The 16,709-nt window shown below is 38.6% G+C and overlaps 1 protein-coding gene across 4 annotated transcripts in view; it reads right to left on the bottom strand.

Annotated features, from left to right (window-relative positions):
• Nucleotides 1-271: 271 nt before the first annotated feature.
• The window catches only part of HOOK3 (hook microtubule tethering protein 3), a 130,710-nt gene continuing 114,272 nt past the window's right edge, over nt 272-16,709 (bottom strand). For all 4 annotated transcript variants that reach the window (XM_054499783.2, XM_054499784.2, XM_054499786.2 and 1 more), the window contains one exon: nt 272-12,435. In XM_054499783.2, the coding sequence (XP_054355758.1) occupies nt 12,295-12,435 (141 nt within the window). In that variant the 3' untranslated portion in view covers nt 272-12,294. The remainder of the gene's footprint in view (nt 12,436-16,709) is intronic.

Raw genomic sequence — 16,709 nt, 5'->3', positions numbered from 1 at the left:
ATGAACCACCGCACCCGGCCAATTGTATTTTTAGTAGAGATGGGGTTTCACCGTGTTGGCCAGGCTGGTCTTGAACGCCTGACCTCAGGTGATCTGCCTGTCTTGGCTTCCCAAAGTGCTGGGATTACAGGCATGTGCCACCGCTCCCAGCCAGTGACATAATCTTTAAATTGATAGGACATAATGGCAAGTCTCAAAGGTGAGTAGAAGAATATCACCAATTATGAAGTACATTTGTCAGAGTTTAAGAGCAGAAAAAAGAAATCTAGGCTGAATTTTTATACAAGTCTTTATTTACAACTTGTTTAACAACTGTACACTTTTTGCAGCCTTGAAAACATTTTTGTACTTGAATGGGAAAATATAGTTTGACCAAATCTTAACTTTATTCTTCATATACATATACATATATTATATGCATACATATAAACACATACATATAATTAATACCATAATAAGTTGGCAGTCGTAAAATTAAAATGAGTAAGTGATATCAAAAGGAAATACAAGATTTCAAAAACACGAAAAATCCATCTTCTGGTGGTTTCCTGGACTTTATGTTTTTGTGATTTTAGTTGAAATTTCTTACTGAGGCTCTTTAACAAGTCATTCACCTCAGAAAAACAGCAAGAAAACCCACCAATCTCAACACACAGTAAATGGATGGAAAACTCAGTAAACAGGTGGAAAAATGCTTGGACATCATTATGTACAACACTGCTAAATCTGTATTTCATTTTTGAAGTGAGAAGTTCCAAGTCCGATGTGGACATCGTTTTTGGATTATAATGACAAAGAATGAAATTGTGAAAAATATAAATTCAATACTCAATCAGAAATAAGAATATACCTCGCAATATCCTTTTTGCAAAGACTAAAATGCACGGTGGATTACTACAATGTCAAATATGAAACTAACAACAATTCACAGAACAATCAATAGTACTTAAGACATGAATATAAGGCTTCAGAGGTGGGGCTGTACTCAATACAACTCCAGCTCCAATGTACTAAGGTTTCACCCAGCTCATCTAAAAAGTTTTAAAAATACTACAGGGAAAAAAAAGCCTCTTTCTATCCCCAAGTTTTTTGATATAATTTATTAATCAAACTAAGGCAAAGTATTATAGATATGTTTGAATTTTACTATTCATTTCATAATCAAAAATTGAGTGTTGTAAATGGTGGGCAATTGTCAAAACATGAAAACTGCAAAACAAGATAAACCTAGAAATTATTTTCTAAGTACAAAGCATTCTGAATTACACAGAACCTGTAAACAGCAAAGTTCATGACAGCGATGATATTTTAGTACATTTGAATTATAAATAACTAAGGCTGTTAAAAAACAAAAGATTTGGGCCGGGCGCAGTGGCTCATGCCTGTAATTCCAGCACTTTGGGAGGCCAACGCGGGCAGATCATGAGATCAAGATATCGAGATCATCCTGGCCAACAAGGTGAAACCCTGTCTCTACTAAAAATACAAAAATTAGCTGGATGTGGTGGCGTGTGCCTGTAGTCCCAGTTACTTGGGAGGCTGAGGCAGGAGAATAGCTTGAACCCGGGAGGCGGAGGTTGCAGTGAGGCGAGATCGTGCCACTGCTCCAGCCTGGTGACAGAGCAAGACTCCGTCTCAAAAAAAATAAATAAATAAATAAAAGATTGCTGTTAAAGATATTAAAAGGCCCCAAATCACTGATTGGCATTTGTGTACAGTCATTTCTTGTATTTAGAGTAAAATGCTATTTCTTATTTCAAGCATATTGAAAACGTCCCTTAACTAATATGAGTCGCTACAGAACACATACTAAAGTAGGTCACCAAGAAGATAATAAACCGAAGTCACACCACTTACTCATCTGTACTTGAACTACAATAAGAATTTCATCATAACTTGCTTGCAATTCAACACTGCTGGATCAAGTCTGTTGCTTGATTACAAAAATTTAAAGAGAAAGAAGAAAGCATCAAGACTTCTTAACAAAATAATTCTAAGCAACAAGCTGACTCAAAAGGATTATGGTTAGTCCCTTAATTCCATTAAAAAATTTAGACATGTTACTATAGATCCATTTAGTTATGTTAAGCGCTTTAGTAACAGGCCAAGTAAATTAATACATATTTTTAAATGTTTTCATTAGCTAAGTCACTGGAATAGTAAATCCCTCATACATAAAACTTAATTTGATTCATAATACAAGTTAATGAGAGCAGGAAGCTATGAAGATAAACAAAAAAATTGTTTGCATCTTGATGTACCTTTGAGGTGGACTTTCAGGGGAAATGTTTAAGGGACAGAAACAAAAAAAAAACTGTTGGCAATGTTCATTAGATCTATATAAATTTAAAAGGAAGGATATCATGAAATGTATCAATCTTTATTTGAAATAAGCATTCATATCAATTTGCCTGATAAATGTTAACTATATAACATCAGTTTATATTATATTTTTTTTAGAGACGGCAGTCTTGCTTTGCCACCCAGGCTGGAGTGCAGTCAGGTGTGATCAGACCTTAGTGCAGCCTGAACCTCCTGGGCTTAAGCGATCCTCCTGCCTCGACCTCTGGAGTAGCTGGGACTACAGGCATAAGCTACCATGCCCAGCTAATATCAATTTAAAAAGAGTACATAAAAAGGGAAAAAACACTGAAGATATTAAGAAATGATTTATAAAATGATTTTATCACTTGAAAAATAAAGTATTGAGAATCTGTTCTTAGAAAAATATATACTGAAGACTAGCTTAAAGGAAAGGGGTTTTGATTTTTTCCAAGGTCTTTAAAAAGAATTAGTATTAATTTTTATAAGAGAAAAACTTTCTCTAAATATGGTGGTAAAATCTCAGAGTTGTCATAAGTTACTTCACTGCCTTTATTTTGTCCTTATTTTCTCGCTGGGCAATAAAAGTGCTGTTGAATAGCATTTTTGGCAATACTGGAAATGTTCTATACCTGTATTGTCTGATAGGTAACCACTATCCACATGTGACTGTGGAACACTTGAAATGTGGCTAGGCCACTGAGAAACTATAGTTTTAATTTTACTTAATTTTAACGTCACATGTGGCTACTGAATAATCTACTCTTGTCTAGGTTAACAAGAAGACAATGGAAGTTAAGATACTTAGAGACTTAATCATTCAACAATTAATTAGCGGAAGATATTCAGAACACTGTATTTCGTCCTTATGTGTTATGTCTCACTTTTAATTTTTTAATTTGGGGGAGAAAAAAAGCAGTCCTTTCCCTCAAAGGCCAGGGTCTAGACTTCTCTATTCCAGCGTTGCTCTCTTCTAGATGAGCTTCTTATGCAAAGCATGTCAGCAGAACAGGGGGTAAGGTAGAAGAGAAACGTTTTGTACTTTAAAAGCACGTCTCTCATCTACAAACAGAACAAAACAAATGACAGAATGTTCTCATAAGCAAATCTCTCTATTCTTTGGCAGTAATTGTGTCCATATTTACGTAACATAATAAACAAGTATTTCAGTATTTTTGAACTATGATTTGAATATTAATATACTCAAGTTACAAATGTAGAAGTCCTGGCTCCTAAAGAAAGTCTCTTGGTAGACAAGTTGAAAACTTTGCTATATACGAATGTCAGAAAACGGCCAAGTTCACTGCGCATGGTGGCTCACGCCTATAATCCCAGCACTTTGGGAGGCCGAGGCGGGTGGATTACCTGAGGTCAGGAGTTCAAAACCAGCCTAGCCAATATGGCGAAACCCTGTCTTTACTAAAAATACAAAAATTAGTTGGGCGTGGTGGCGGGCACCTATAATCCTAGCTACTCGGGAGACTGAGGTGGGAGAATCACTTGAAACCGGGAGGTGGAGGCTGCAGTGAGCCGAGATTGTGCCACTGCACTCCAGCCTGGGCAACAGAGTGAGACTCCATCTCAAAAGAAAAAAAAAAAAAGAGAACAGCCAAGTTCATAAAACCTATCTGTTACAGGGGAACTCAGAATGCTTTTGCAGCCTGCCATCTTCAGTGCCTGCCTTTCCAGTCACCTCTTCCCCACCATTTTCCTGATCCTCCAACTTGACAGCTCCTGAAACTTGGCTTTCCTGTCTTTTAGGTACATGCAGTGACGGAGGCACTGCTGAAGTTAGGGGCAATCTGCAGGTTTGTGTTTCAGGAGGCAGGCAAACCAAAGGTAAGAACATCTTCTGATTAACTGTAAGATGGGAAAATTTTTATGAATACAACTTCAGAAAGCATCAAGTTTCAAGGGTGTTTGCGTTTGAAAGGATTTGGCTTCTAAGTATTACATTATAAAAGAGTCTTCTTAAGGAGACATGTAAAAAGTAACTCATACCCAGTAGCTCCAACCCAGCTTCCAACAGATTTCTAGACTTAGACCTTTAGATTCCTGACTCTAAGATAACAGAAAATGCCAGAAAGGTAGAGGGGAAGAGGGAAAATAATGATCTAATATTAGTAAAGTGCTACAAATTTTGCAGTAAAATATACTACATAAATGACTAGAAGTAACAGTAAATAATATTAAGATACTATATAAAGACTATATATTAAGACACTAAATAAAATACACACACTATAGAATGTACATGGAGTAATCACCACCCATGGGTTGACAAATACACAACCCATGGTTGTGTATTTGTCACAACCATGAATAAACACAAGTCCTTTTTATTAATTTTACAACATAACTGCTAAAGTAATTATTTTCCTTCATCAAGTTAGTTACCACTCAAGTGATAACGCCTACCTGGAAGTCTCCCATGTTAAAGCCTCAACATGCTTTGGTAGTCTTCTTTCTCTCAAGTAGGAATTGCTTTTCTCATGATACCTAATTCCTCCTCTAAGCTCTAAGTAGATATATAATTCGGATTTGATAGCCCCATGGGTCCAAACTTTGAGGCCGTGGACACCTCTGATTTCACCTTTATCAGGTACATAATGGCGCAATGTTGAATATACTTTAAAAATGTCTATTTTTGCCTTCATTTAAAACAAAACTGTGTGGGGCTACTGTGTGTAAATAAGAAGGACATAAAACTGAGCCTATGGCTTGGAAACTAGATAAGGCAGATCTAGATAACACCAAGTTGGTCACGATCTTCAGCCACCGCAGATTTCTTCTCATCTCATCAAATCATAGTATCCTTGGCGACCTAAAATCACTTTCTCAGCTTCAGTAATAGCCAAACAGTCTCAAAATGAAAATAAGTGTTTTTCCCTTTACTAATAAACATATACAACTACATTATGCACCTAGTTAATACTCAATGAAGGGAAGGACAATTAGAAAATAAATTAGATATTTGTTTACTCTTTTACTGAATAATCATGTAATACAGAGGATTTTAGGCAAACTATTGCTTTGGGAACATCTGTTTAGATAATGCAAGTTTTCATTGTATTAGGACTTCCCTCTGCCTGCATATTTGTTTATAATTAGGCTATTTCTTATCCCAGGGATCCACTCCATTTTCTAGGAATGAATTTGCCTTAATAGCCTTCCATTACGTTCTTAGGTTTCTATACTCATGCAAACACACACAGCATGCAAACCAAGTCTTACAGAGTATTACTGGAAATTATAAGAAAACAGAAAACTTCTGAAGAGATATCACGTAATTCCTGATCTGTATCTATATATTTATCTATCATAGGAAAACATTTATAACCCCCCACAATCACCAAAACTCATATACTTGCCATAATTAGGTTCAGGTCTCTTGTTTCTCAAACGAATGTCCCTTTCTCTATCATTTCAGTGCAATGTGGAGAATCCAAGGATGCTCATGTTTTAAGTCAACATTAATTATGTTTTGTAAGTTTCTACAGTCATAGAGATAATACATGTGAATTGGTTTGATAAAAGGCTATTTAAAAAATAAAATCATCTCTACATACTTCCCCAGAAAATCATCAGTGATTTAAAAGAGATGGATGCCACCCCATGTGTGCTGCCCCTTGTTTGCTAGAAAGGAAGCTAAATATTAATACTTCGGTAATTTGAGGGATTGGGTGGAAATTAGCTCTGTTAGCATATTATGTTATGTTTTTTAGGCTTCTGGGAACTGAACAGCATTTGCTGCAAAACTTTAGACCACTTCTGTGCTAAAACTGGACAATAAAACATTTTCAACAAAAGGAACATACACCAATTATTATTTAAATATTCTTTATAGATAGAAAATAAAAAATTAGACAGATACATTGAGAATAGCCTTCCTCATAGAAAAAACTTCGTGATATAAAACATTCAAATCATTATTATAGTTATCAAGAATAAGCTCTGAAACCTCCTTCTAAATGTAATGAAACTAGGTTGGATAATTACCAAAAGAAACTGCCATTTTGACAGAATTATAGGAAGAGAGATTATCCTTATTAAATGGAAAATCCTTCTAATTTATAAAAATGAAAAAATAGAAAAAATGATAAAATAATTTTCAAAGATTCTGACATCCCATTTTATTTTGCTCAGAATAGTCTTTCATCCTACTGTATGGTATCACACAGGCTTCACTGTTAAGAAGTACAATGCTACATTAGTTTGATGGCCAATGCTAGGCAAAGAATCCCTTCATAATATAAGAATAAAAACTCAAAATATTCTTCTACAGTTTCATGAACAGACAACAAAAAGCACTTTGTCTTCATGTTGTTATTCTGCCCTCAGCAAAAAGCAAGATACCAAGCACTTTCCTCTCACTTTAGAAACAAAGATGTTCTTATCCACGTGGCTGTAAACTAGCTCAGTTTCCACTAGCTGTGGGTTGTGGATGCTTTTTCAGATAAATCACACACGATCCAACTGGGGATAACTGGAGTTATGCTGGAGTCACAGATCTAGATAATAGGAGACTAAATGCAGAGTTAAGAGAATTTTTAAAAGTAATTTAGATTTTTGTTTCAAGATAATTCTTATATTGGGATAAAGACTTCCAAGTTTTTAACATGCTGTTATCATTAAAACACCAGGTGAATTTTTGTGAGGGAGCAGGAGAGGCTGAAAAATATTTCAAATGATTACTTAGCAAACAAGAATAAACCAAACTGCTACTTTCGAAAAGGAGACAGGAGGCTGGCGCAGTATCGCACGCCTGTAATTCCAGCACTTTGGGAGGCCAAGGTGGGCGGATCACCTGAGGTCAGGAGTTGGAGACCAGCCTGGCCAACATGGTGAAACCCTGTCTCTTTGTATTTTGTAAAAATACAAAAATTAGCTGGGCGTGGTGGCAGATGCCTGTAATCCCAGCTACTAGGGAGGATGAGGCAGGAGAATCGCTTGAACCTGGTAGGCAGAGTTTGCAGTCAGCCAGGATCGTGCCTCTGCACTCCAGCCTGGGAGAGGGGAGGGGAAGGGAAGAGAGGGGAGGGGAGGGAAGGGAAGGAAGAAAAGAAGGAGAAAAGAAAAGAAGGGAAGGAAGGAAGGAAGGAAGGAGAGATAGCAAAGTGGCTCATCAATAAAATGTATATTTTCTTCAACCTAGCTCATCTTTCACTTAACAATCACTCACTACTGATCTATTTGCACAGCATGGATTTTCATTCTTCTGTGAGAACTACTGGAATATACAGGCTGATGTTTCTTTTTTTTTTTTTTTTTTTTGAGATGGAGTCTCACTCTGTGGCCCAGGCTGGAGTGCAGTGGCACAATCTCGGCTTACTGCAACCTCCACCTCCTGGGTTCACGTGATTCTCCTGCCTCAGCCTCCCAAGTAGCTGGGATCACAGGCGCCTGCCACCATGCCTGGCTAATACTGTATTTTTAGTAGAGATGGGGTTTCACCATATTAGCCAGGCTGGTCTTGAACTCCTGACCTCAGGTGATCCGCCCGCCTTGGCCTCCCAAAGTGCTGGGATTACAGGCATGAGCCACCGCACCTGGCCACAGGCTGATGTTTCTGACTGGATAACATTTAGCTTAATTTTGTACAGTTGAGCTGTTATTATATTAACAATAAAACCTCAACAAAATTACAGACAGCAATTTCATCCTTATTATAGTCTAATAATCTAATTAAAACACTTAGGTTAAGGATGTCTAATAGAAAAGTCAATCTTGGTAAATTTTGGAACACGGGGTCTTTAGGGACTTCTTTTTCTGCATTACTATCAAATAGACAAATGGTAAAAGATATGACAGAGTTTTTCAAAGTTCTTTAAAAATATGTACAATTGTATACTTGATTCTCTTTTCAGACATTATATACTACTATATTTTCTGGATTACAAACTTCTGAAATACACACTGTGGAACATAAATGCTAGGTTTTAATATTCTTTAGTTCTTTACTTTGTATTTTCTCACCCTGGTTAGAAGGAAAACGAAAAATGATCTTCCTGTTTATAAGACTTCAGACACTGTGGTGACAGCGTGCTCCAACCCAACACAGCAACCCTGTACTTGCTCCATGCTGGTGCCTGGACAAGCTCCACTGCACAAGCCAACATGGCCCCGGGAAGGTGCTGTATGTGGGAGTTTGTAAAAATACAGCACAGCATCACTCATGATGAGGCAAAGCTCCTAGTGTCTTTAAATTTCCAGATAGACCATACAACATCACAAATCTCCTGAGGAATCATTAATCATTACTAGAGAAACAGAAACGTCATAAACCCTGTCCAAAGCTGGACACCGGACATGGAGTTGCCACCGTTAGAGCTAAATTTTATTCTTGGCTTTCTGATACCTAAAGTATATTCAGAAGCTTTTTTTTTTTTTTTTACAACAGCCTGTTTTGTTTTTAAACATCATAAAATGTTTAGAAATATAATTTCTCCTATGTAATGAAACTAATATACTAAATTTTATAGGTACAGTAAAGGAGAATGAAAATTATAAATGTAGGCTGGGCTTGGTGGCTCACGCCCGTAATCCCAGCACTCTGGGAGGCTGAGGCGGGTGGATCACGAGGTCAGGAGATCGAGACCATCCTGGCTAACATGGTGAAACCCCGTCTCTACTAAAAAATACAAAAAATTAGCTGGGCGTAGTGGCAGGCACCTGTAGTCCCCGCTACTCAGGAGGCTGAGGCAGGAGAATGGCATGAACCCGGGAGGCGGAGCTTGCAGTGAGCCAAGATCGTGCCACTGTACTCCAGCCTGGGCGACAGAGCGAGACATCGTCTCAAAAAAAAAAAAAAAGAAAATTATAAATGTAAACATCAAAATAATAGCATACAACAGATGCTGAAGAAAAGTCAGAAGTACGACTGGGCGCGGTGGCTCGTGCCTGTAATCTCAGCACTTTGGGAGGCTGAAGTGAGTAGATCATGAGGTCAGGAGTTTGAGACCAGCCTGGCCAACATGGTGAAACACCATCTCTACTAAATTAAAAAAATTAGCCAGGCATGGTGGTGGGCACCTGTAACCCCAGCTACTCCGGAGGCTGAGGCAGGAGAATTGCTTGAACCTGGGAGGCAGAGGCTGCAGTGAGCTGAGATCGTGCCACGGCACTACGACCTGGGTGACGAACAAGGCTCCGTCTCGGGGGGAAATAAAAAGTCAGAAGTAAAACTCCCCTCTAAAAGCCTGGCACCTTTCCAACCCAGATAGAGAAAAAATATCTGGGTAGATGGATGGGTAGGAGATTAGGACTGGGGCTGTAAATAGAAAATGAAAATGAAAACCTCTCATCTCACAGAACAAAATTAATTCAGTGAGTAGTTCACAGACTTTTTTTTTTTTTTTTTTTTTGAAACGGAGTTTCGCTCTTGTCGCCAGGCTGGGGTGCAATGGCGCCATCTCAGCTTACTGCAACCTCTGTCTCCAAGGTTCAAGCAATTCTCCTGCCTCACCCTCCCAAGTAGCTGGGACTACAGGCACACAACACCATGCCTGGCTAATTGTTTGTATTTTTAGTAGAGACAGAGTTTCACCATGTTGGACAGGCTGGTCTGGAAGTCCTGACCTCAGGTGATGCGCCTGTCTTGGCCTCCCAAAGTGCTGGGATTACAGGCATGAGCCACTGCGCTTGGCTCTTGTTTTCATCCATCATATTCTGCAGGTACAATTTTCCCAAAATTTTAACTTACCAAGGTTAGTGCTCATATCCCAATTTGATTGATTGATTGATTGATTGATTGATTGATTGACTGAGACAGAGTCTCACTCTGTCGCCCAGGCTGGAATGCAGTGGTGCGATCTCAGCTCACTGAAGTCTCTGGCTCCTGCGTTCAAGTGACTCTCCTGCCTCAGCCTCCCAAGTAGCTGGGATTACAGCCACATGCCACCATGCCCAGCTAATTTTTGTAATTTAGTAGAGATGGGGTTTCACTATGTTGGCCAGGCTGGTCTCAAACTCCTGACCTCAAGTGATCCATCCCCGCCTAGGTCTCCCAAATGGTGGGATTACAGGTGTGAGGCACGACGTCTGGCCCCAATTTGCTTTAAAAATAGTTGGATAGAGGTAAGAACCGTCTGAAAGTTTTTAATCTTTTACTTTGGAAACTTTCCAGTTGATCAGGTCTGCGTAGCCTCCTGAAGCTCTACAGCAGTTCTACTCATGGCTATCTCCATTTATCCCTAAATTTTGCTGCTTTGTGGTCTTGTCAGGCAGAAGCATTCATGCTGTGCTCAGACTTCTGTACTTAACGTAAAAAATTAGCACAATGTATGGCTCCAGTTCTGTGTATACTCTAATAACTTTCTTCAACTACGGCTTCTGAGGACAAACAAATACTACTGATTTTTAGGTCATCTTTCTTATTAAAAAGTAAGAAAGAATTTAAAAATCAAACACTTGAATATAGTTTCTGAAAATTCTTAATTACATTTAGCTTGATTTGAGGTTACTTATTCGTATTTAACATAAACATAAAGAACTAAATGAAACCTGAACTTGCAAATAGCAAGTACATGAGAAAACATCCTCCTATATTAAGTGACCTAACCTAAAAATAAACAAAAAAAACCATGACCTAATTTCAGAAATGTTTTGCTTTCAAAAAATGGGCTATGTTGCAAGAAAAAAGACTTAAATATAATTTGGGACCAAATACATAAGTCAATATGGAAAGTTAGAAGGCATTTCATTTTTAAATGAATGATATTTCGCACTTATATAGCACCTTATATATACAAAGTGCTTTACAATGATTACTCGACAGCCCATTCATCAATGTAAATAAATGTGGTTTACAATCTGTTAACAAATGTAAGCAGTTTGAGGCAACCAAATACCCAAGAAAATCTATTTAGTAACAAATTCCTGGACTAGCAGATAGATGTGAGAAGAAACGTAAAGAGATCTGCCATAATATAACATACAAGAAGTTACTAATGTTAGTGACTGATACTAAGATGTCAAGTGTTAGGAATTGTTAAAAAATGGAAGGGTTTATATTAAAGAACAAGTAAAACAAATGGAGCATAAGTCAACAAACAGCCCAAAAATAAGACTACCGATAACTTGTACATATATGAAAGATAACTCTTTTAGATGTGGAAAGCAACTGAAGGTATGTCAACCACATTACCACATTGTTAGAAAATGATCCTCAGTTACTAAGATATTCCAAAAGAACAAGAAATTAATGCAGTGCCTGATTTTTTTTCTTTTGTAATTTATCCCAAAATAACCTCACCAAACATTCACTTCTGCCAGCAAACAAGATAGCAGGAAATAATGAAATTTTATGTATTTATGTTTTAAAAATAGTCTCCAAATCTTTGGACAAATTTAATTTCCTATAAAACAATGTGAAAACTCATTTTTTCCTCAAATAATTCTACCAGGTGCCTTAGGGAAGATGTGATTAGCACCTCTGCCAATGTATTCACGTCTTTGCAAAAAGAACACTTGTCAACCATTTTGTATAGTAAATATGCAAGTTATTTGAACTGTACTTGGAAAACAATTGAAAACACAGATTAATACATCATAAAAAGATTAATTCCCTTTAAACAAAGACATTCTTATAAAGCATGGTAACACACAGGCACAATAAAGAATATAAATTGTATATCAATTATTGGCAGAAAATCTAATTCATTACAAAGCCTACACCTTTGAGGAAGAGGACATTTTCATATAAAGAAAAGTATTACACTATTATACAACATTTTTAATTGAACATGTACAAATTTTTGGCACATTAAAAAGAACTGAAAGGACTACAAAATAAAAACCAAAGAAACTAAAACAAAGATACGGGAGAGAGAAAAAGTCCTCAAAATGAGAAACACTAAGTATTGACATAGAAGAGAAACAAAAAATAAGCTGGCTGAGTTTCCTGAAATGTTGTTGTGTGTAACAGAAGTATGCTGTGGGTGCAGGTGTCTGTGTTTGAGTGGCACGACTTCTCTACCTTGCTGTGGCCGGCTGCACGTGGCCTGGGTATGATCTTCTGCTGCTGGTCGCTTGCCTCTGCCTCGCCAGAAACGACTGCCCTGAGCCTGTGCTTGCCAGTCTATCTTCAGCTGCCTTTTTATGCAGGGTCATTCCCTGCAACATTAAAACAAAAAAAGGAATCAATGAAAAAATAGTGGAACATACTTCACAAAAGAAAATTTCATCATGCAGAATTTGTTACATAGTATCATAAAGCACAATTAGGAATGTTAATACTACTCGCTATAGATTAAAATCCCATAGAGGCATTTTAGTACCCACAATTAGGCACAAATTTTCTTTTGGAAAAATTCAGGCTTAATTGTCTGATTTTACAATAAACAATACAGCAGATGATAGAGACAGACATTACCCATACTCAATCATAATTTCTTTCAAATTAAATGTAGAAAGTGATTTTTTTCTAAGGAAAAGAGCATGATTGGTAGCAGATGATTCACTCAGGTGGTAGAAATCACAGGGTTTACTTAGAATGAAAAACACAAATGCTTGTGTTGTTTCTTAAGGTGGAAAGCCACACTAGGTACTGTACATACCACCATGCTGTTTTTCTTCACTTCAAGGCAGATTTGTATTCTCAAACAAATACTCATCTGACAAAGGGCTAATATCCAGAATCTACAATGAACTCCAACAAATTTACAAGAAGAAAACAAACAACCCCATCAAAAAGTGGGCGAAGGACATGAACAGACACTTCTCAAAAGAAGACATTTATGCAGCCAAAAAACACATGAAAAAATGCTCACCATCACTGGCCATCAGAGAAATGCAAATCAAAACCATAATGAGATACCATCTCACACCAGTTAGAATGGCAATCATTAAAAAGTCAGGAAACAACAGGTGCTGGAGAGGATGTGGAGAAATAGGAACACTTTTACACTGTTGGTGGGACTGTAAACTAGTTCAACCCTTGTGGAAGTCAGTGTGGCGATTCCTCAGGGATCTAGAACTAGAAATTCCATTTGACCCAGCCATCCCATTACTGGGTATATACCCAAAGGACTATAAATCATGCTGCTATAAAGACACATGCACACGTATGTTTATTGCGGCACTATTCACAATAGCAAAGACTTGGAACCAACCCAAATGTCCAACAATGATAGACTGGATTAAGAAAATGTGGCACATATACACCATGGAATACTATGCAGCCATAAAAAATGATGAGTTCATGTCCTTTGTAGGGACATGGATGAAACTGGAAATCATCATTCTCAGTAAACTATCGCAAGAACAAAAAACCAAACACCACATATTCTCACTCATAGGTGGGAACTGAACAATGAGAACACATGGACATAGGAAGGGGAACATCACACTTCGGGGACTGTTGTGGGGTGGGGGAAGGGGGGAGGGATAGCATTGGGAGATATACCTAATGCTAGATGACGAGTTAGTGGGTGCAGCGCACCAGCATGGCACATGTATACATATGTAACTTACCTGCACATTGCGCACATGTACCATAAAACGTAAAGTATAATAATAATAATAATAATAATAATAATAAATAAATAAAAAAAAAAAAAAGAAAACTTCCTGAGAGTCCATAACAGAGGGCCCAAACGAGAGACGGGGATCTTTCTTGAAGAGAGGAGAAGGATCGCCTACTAACTTAGAAGGGAGAGGAGGCAACTGCTGGACCCAGAGCACCTTAACAGAAGGGAGGAAACCTCCAGGGCACTCCCTGACTGCGGAGGAATGACAAGAATATGATAATGACACTACTTACTAAAGGCAGAAGTCTATGAGTAGATCAGGAAAAAAGCAGTGTTTTGGTACTCATTTAATAAGACAATGAAGAATCCTAGCCAGAGAAACATTAAGAACATGTTAGTGGCTCATGCCTGTAACCTCAGCACTTTGGGAGGCTAAGGTGGGAAGATCACTTGAGGCTAGAAGCTCAAGATCAGCCTTAGCAAAATAACGACAAACCCCCTCTCTAAAATAATAAAAAAATTAGCCGGGCATGATTGATGGCATGCCTATAGTCCCAGCTACTTGGAAGGCTGAGGTGGGAGGCTCGCTCGAGCCCAGGAGGTTGAGGCTGCAGTGAGCCGTGATTACACCACCACACTGTAGCATGGGAACAGTGCGAGAACTTGGCTCAAAAATGATAACAACAACAAAAATGAAAGAACTGAGAGCTGTTGTTTAATTTCACCAATGACTGAATGCAAGTAAACTGCTGGGCATAAGTAGAAACTGGCAGCAAGGAAGAAAAAAGCAATCAAGAGGCAAAAGAAGAGCCAGGTGGAAAAGCCAAACTACGGGATGCAATGAAGGATGTGCAGAAGACAGAAGACTGGAAGATACATCACTAGCTAGTTTCTAGGGAAAACAGGTCATGGCTTTGCATTGTTTTATCTTTTTTCATTTTTTTCTTTAGATGGAGTCTTGCCATGTTGCCCAGGCTGGTCTCGAACTCCTGGGTTCAAGAGATCCTCCCACCTTGGCCACTCAAAGTACTGGAATTACAGGCGTGAGCCCAGGCGCCCAACCTCAGCTTTGCATTTTTAATACAATTTCAGTCTATCCTATCAACCCAAATACATAATATTTTCCAAATAAGAAAAATCTAAAACATGGTTTTAAACTCAACTTGAAACCAGAGAATTTAAAGTTTTGAATAAAACTGACAAATATTTATTAGTAATCTTTAACTTATACATTTGGCTACACATATTAAAAATTTGTATTTTATTTAAATATTCTCATTTTTCCACCTTCACATTTCAAGCAATTTATTCAAATTCTTCACATAGGTTAAAGACCTCAGTCTATTGCAAGGGCATTCTCTGAGCTACTTAATACCTCTTCTCAGCACTCATCATTTCCATTTCCATTTAAGTTACCTGAGAAGCAGAACTTTCTGAATGTAAGCATGATGGTTTACTTATCTGAACATAACTTCTGGGAGTCTATTTGGAATTATTCCGTCACTCTCTGAAGAGTTAAAAATTAGGACTATTCTGGCCAGGCGCGGTGGCTCACGCCTGTAATCCCAGCACTTTGGGAGGCTGAGGAGGGTGGATCATGAAGTCAGGAGATCGAGACCATCCTGGCTAAAACGGTGAAACCCCGTTTCTACTAAACAAAATACAAAAAATTAGCCAGGTGTGGTGGCGGGCGCCTGTAGTCCCAGCTACTCGGGAGGCTGAGGCAAGAGGATGGCGTGAACCCAGGAGTCGGAGCTTACAGTGAGCCGAGATCGTGCCACTGCATTCCAGCCTGGGCAACAGAGCAAGACTCTGTTTAAAAAAAAAAAAAAAATTAGGACTATTCTTTAGTACCGCTTCACAGAATAAATCAATCTGGCTCCATAAGAAACACAATATGTGAAGTCATAAAAATCAATCCAGAATATGAGATTATTGGGCTCGGCGGGGTGGCTCATGCCTGTCATCCAGCACTTTGGGAGGCTGAGGCGGGTGAATCACGAGGTCAGGAATTCAAGAACAGCCTGGCCAAGATGGTGAAACCCTGTCTCTACTAAAAATACAAAAATTAGCCAGGCGTGGTGGCAGGCGCCTGTAATCCCAGTTACTCGGGAGGCTAAGGCAGAGACTTGCTTGAACCCAGGAGGCGGAGGTTGCAGTGAGCCAAGATTGCACCACTGCACTCCAGCCTGGGTGACAAAGTGAGACTCTGTCTCAAAACATAATAATAATAATATGAAATTATTAATAAGGCCTGAAATGCAGAGCTCCTAGATTGCTAACACTAAGCTTCCAGGAGGACAGGGAAGAGACAGAATAGTTTAAAATTAGGACTAATTCCCAGAGAATTTCTTTAAATATATAGTTTTATTTTTTCTATTTTTTGAATTTTAATTTTCAAGAAATCTGTGTTTGTTCGTCTTCTGAGACGGAGTCTCGCTCTGTCGTCAAGGCTGGAGGACAGTGGTGTGATCTCGGCTCACTGCAACCTCCGCCTCCCGGGTTCAGGCGATTCTCCTGCCTCAGCCTCCGGAGTAGCTGGGATTACAGGCACCCGCCACCACATCCTGCTAATTTCTGTACTTTTAGTAGAGATGGGGTTTCACCATGTTGGCCAGGCGGGTCTCCAACTCCTGACCTCAGGTGACCCGCCCACCTTGGCCTCCCAAAGTGCTGGGATTACAGGTGTGAGCCACCGTGCACAGCCTATATTTGTCAGTAATAGTATTCTACCTCTGATACGATTTCCTCTTTGGTTTTTAAATTGCAATAAAATCTTAGATGTGCAGTTTTTGTTTTTTGTTCTTTTTGAGACAGAGTCCCACTCTGTCACCCACGCTGGAGTAAAGTGGTGCAATCCCAACTTCCCCCTCCTGGGTTTAAGCGATTCTCATGCCTCAGCCTCCTGAGTAGCTAGGA

Source organism: Pongo pygmaeus, chromosome 7 (assembly GCF_028885625.2).
Source record: "Pongo pygmaeus isolate AG05252 chromosome 7, NHGRI_mPonPyg2-v2.0_pri, whole genome shotgun sequence".
Taxonomy (NCBI): Eukaryota; Metazoa; Chordata; class Mammalia; order Primates; family Hominidae; genus Pongo; species Pongo pygmaeus.
The sequence above is the reverse complement of the archived record's forward strand: the minus strand, read 5'-3'. Positions and strand labels throughout refer to the sequence as shown.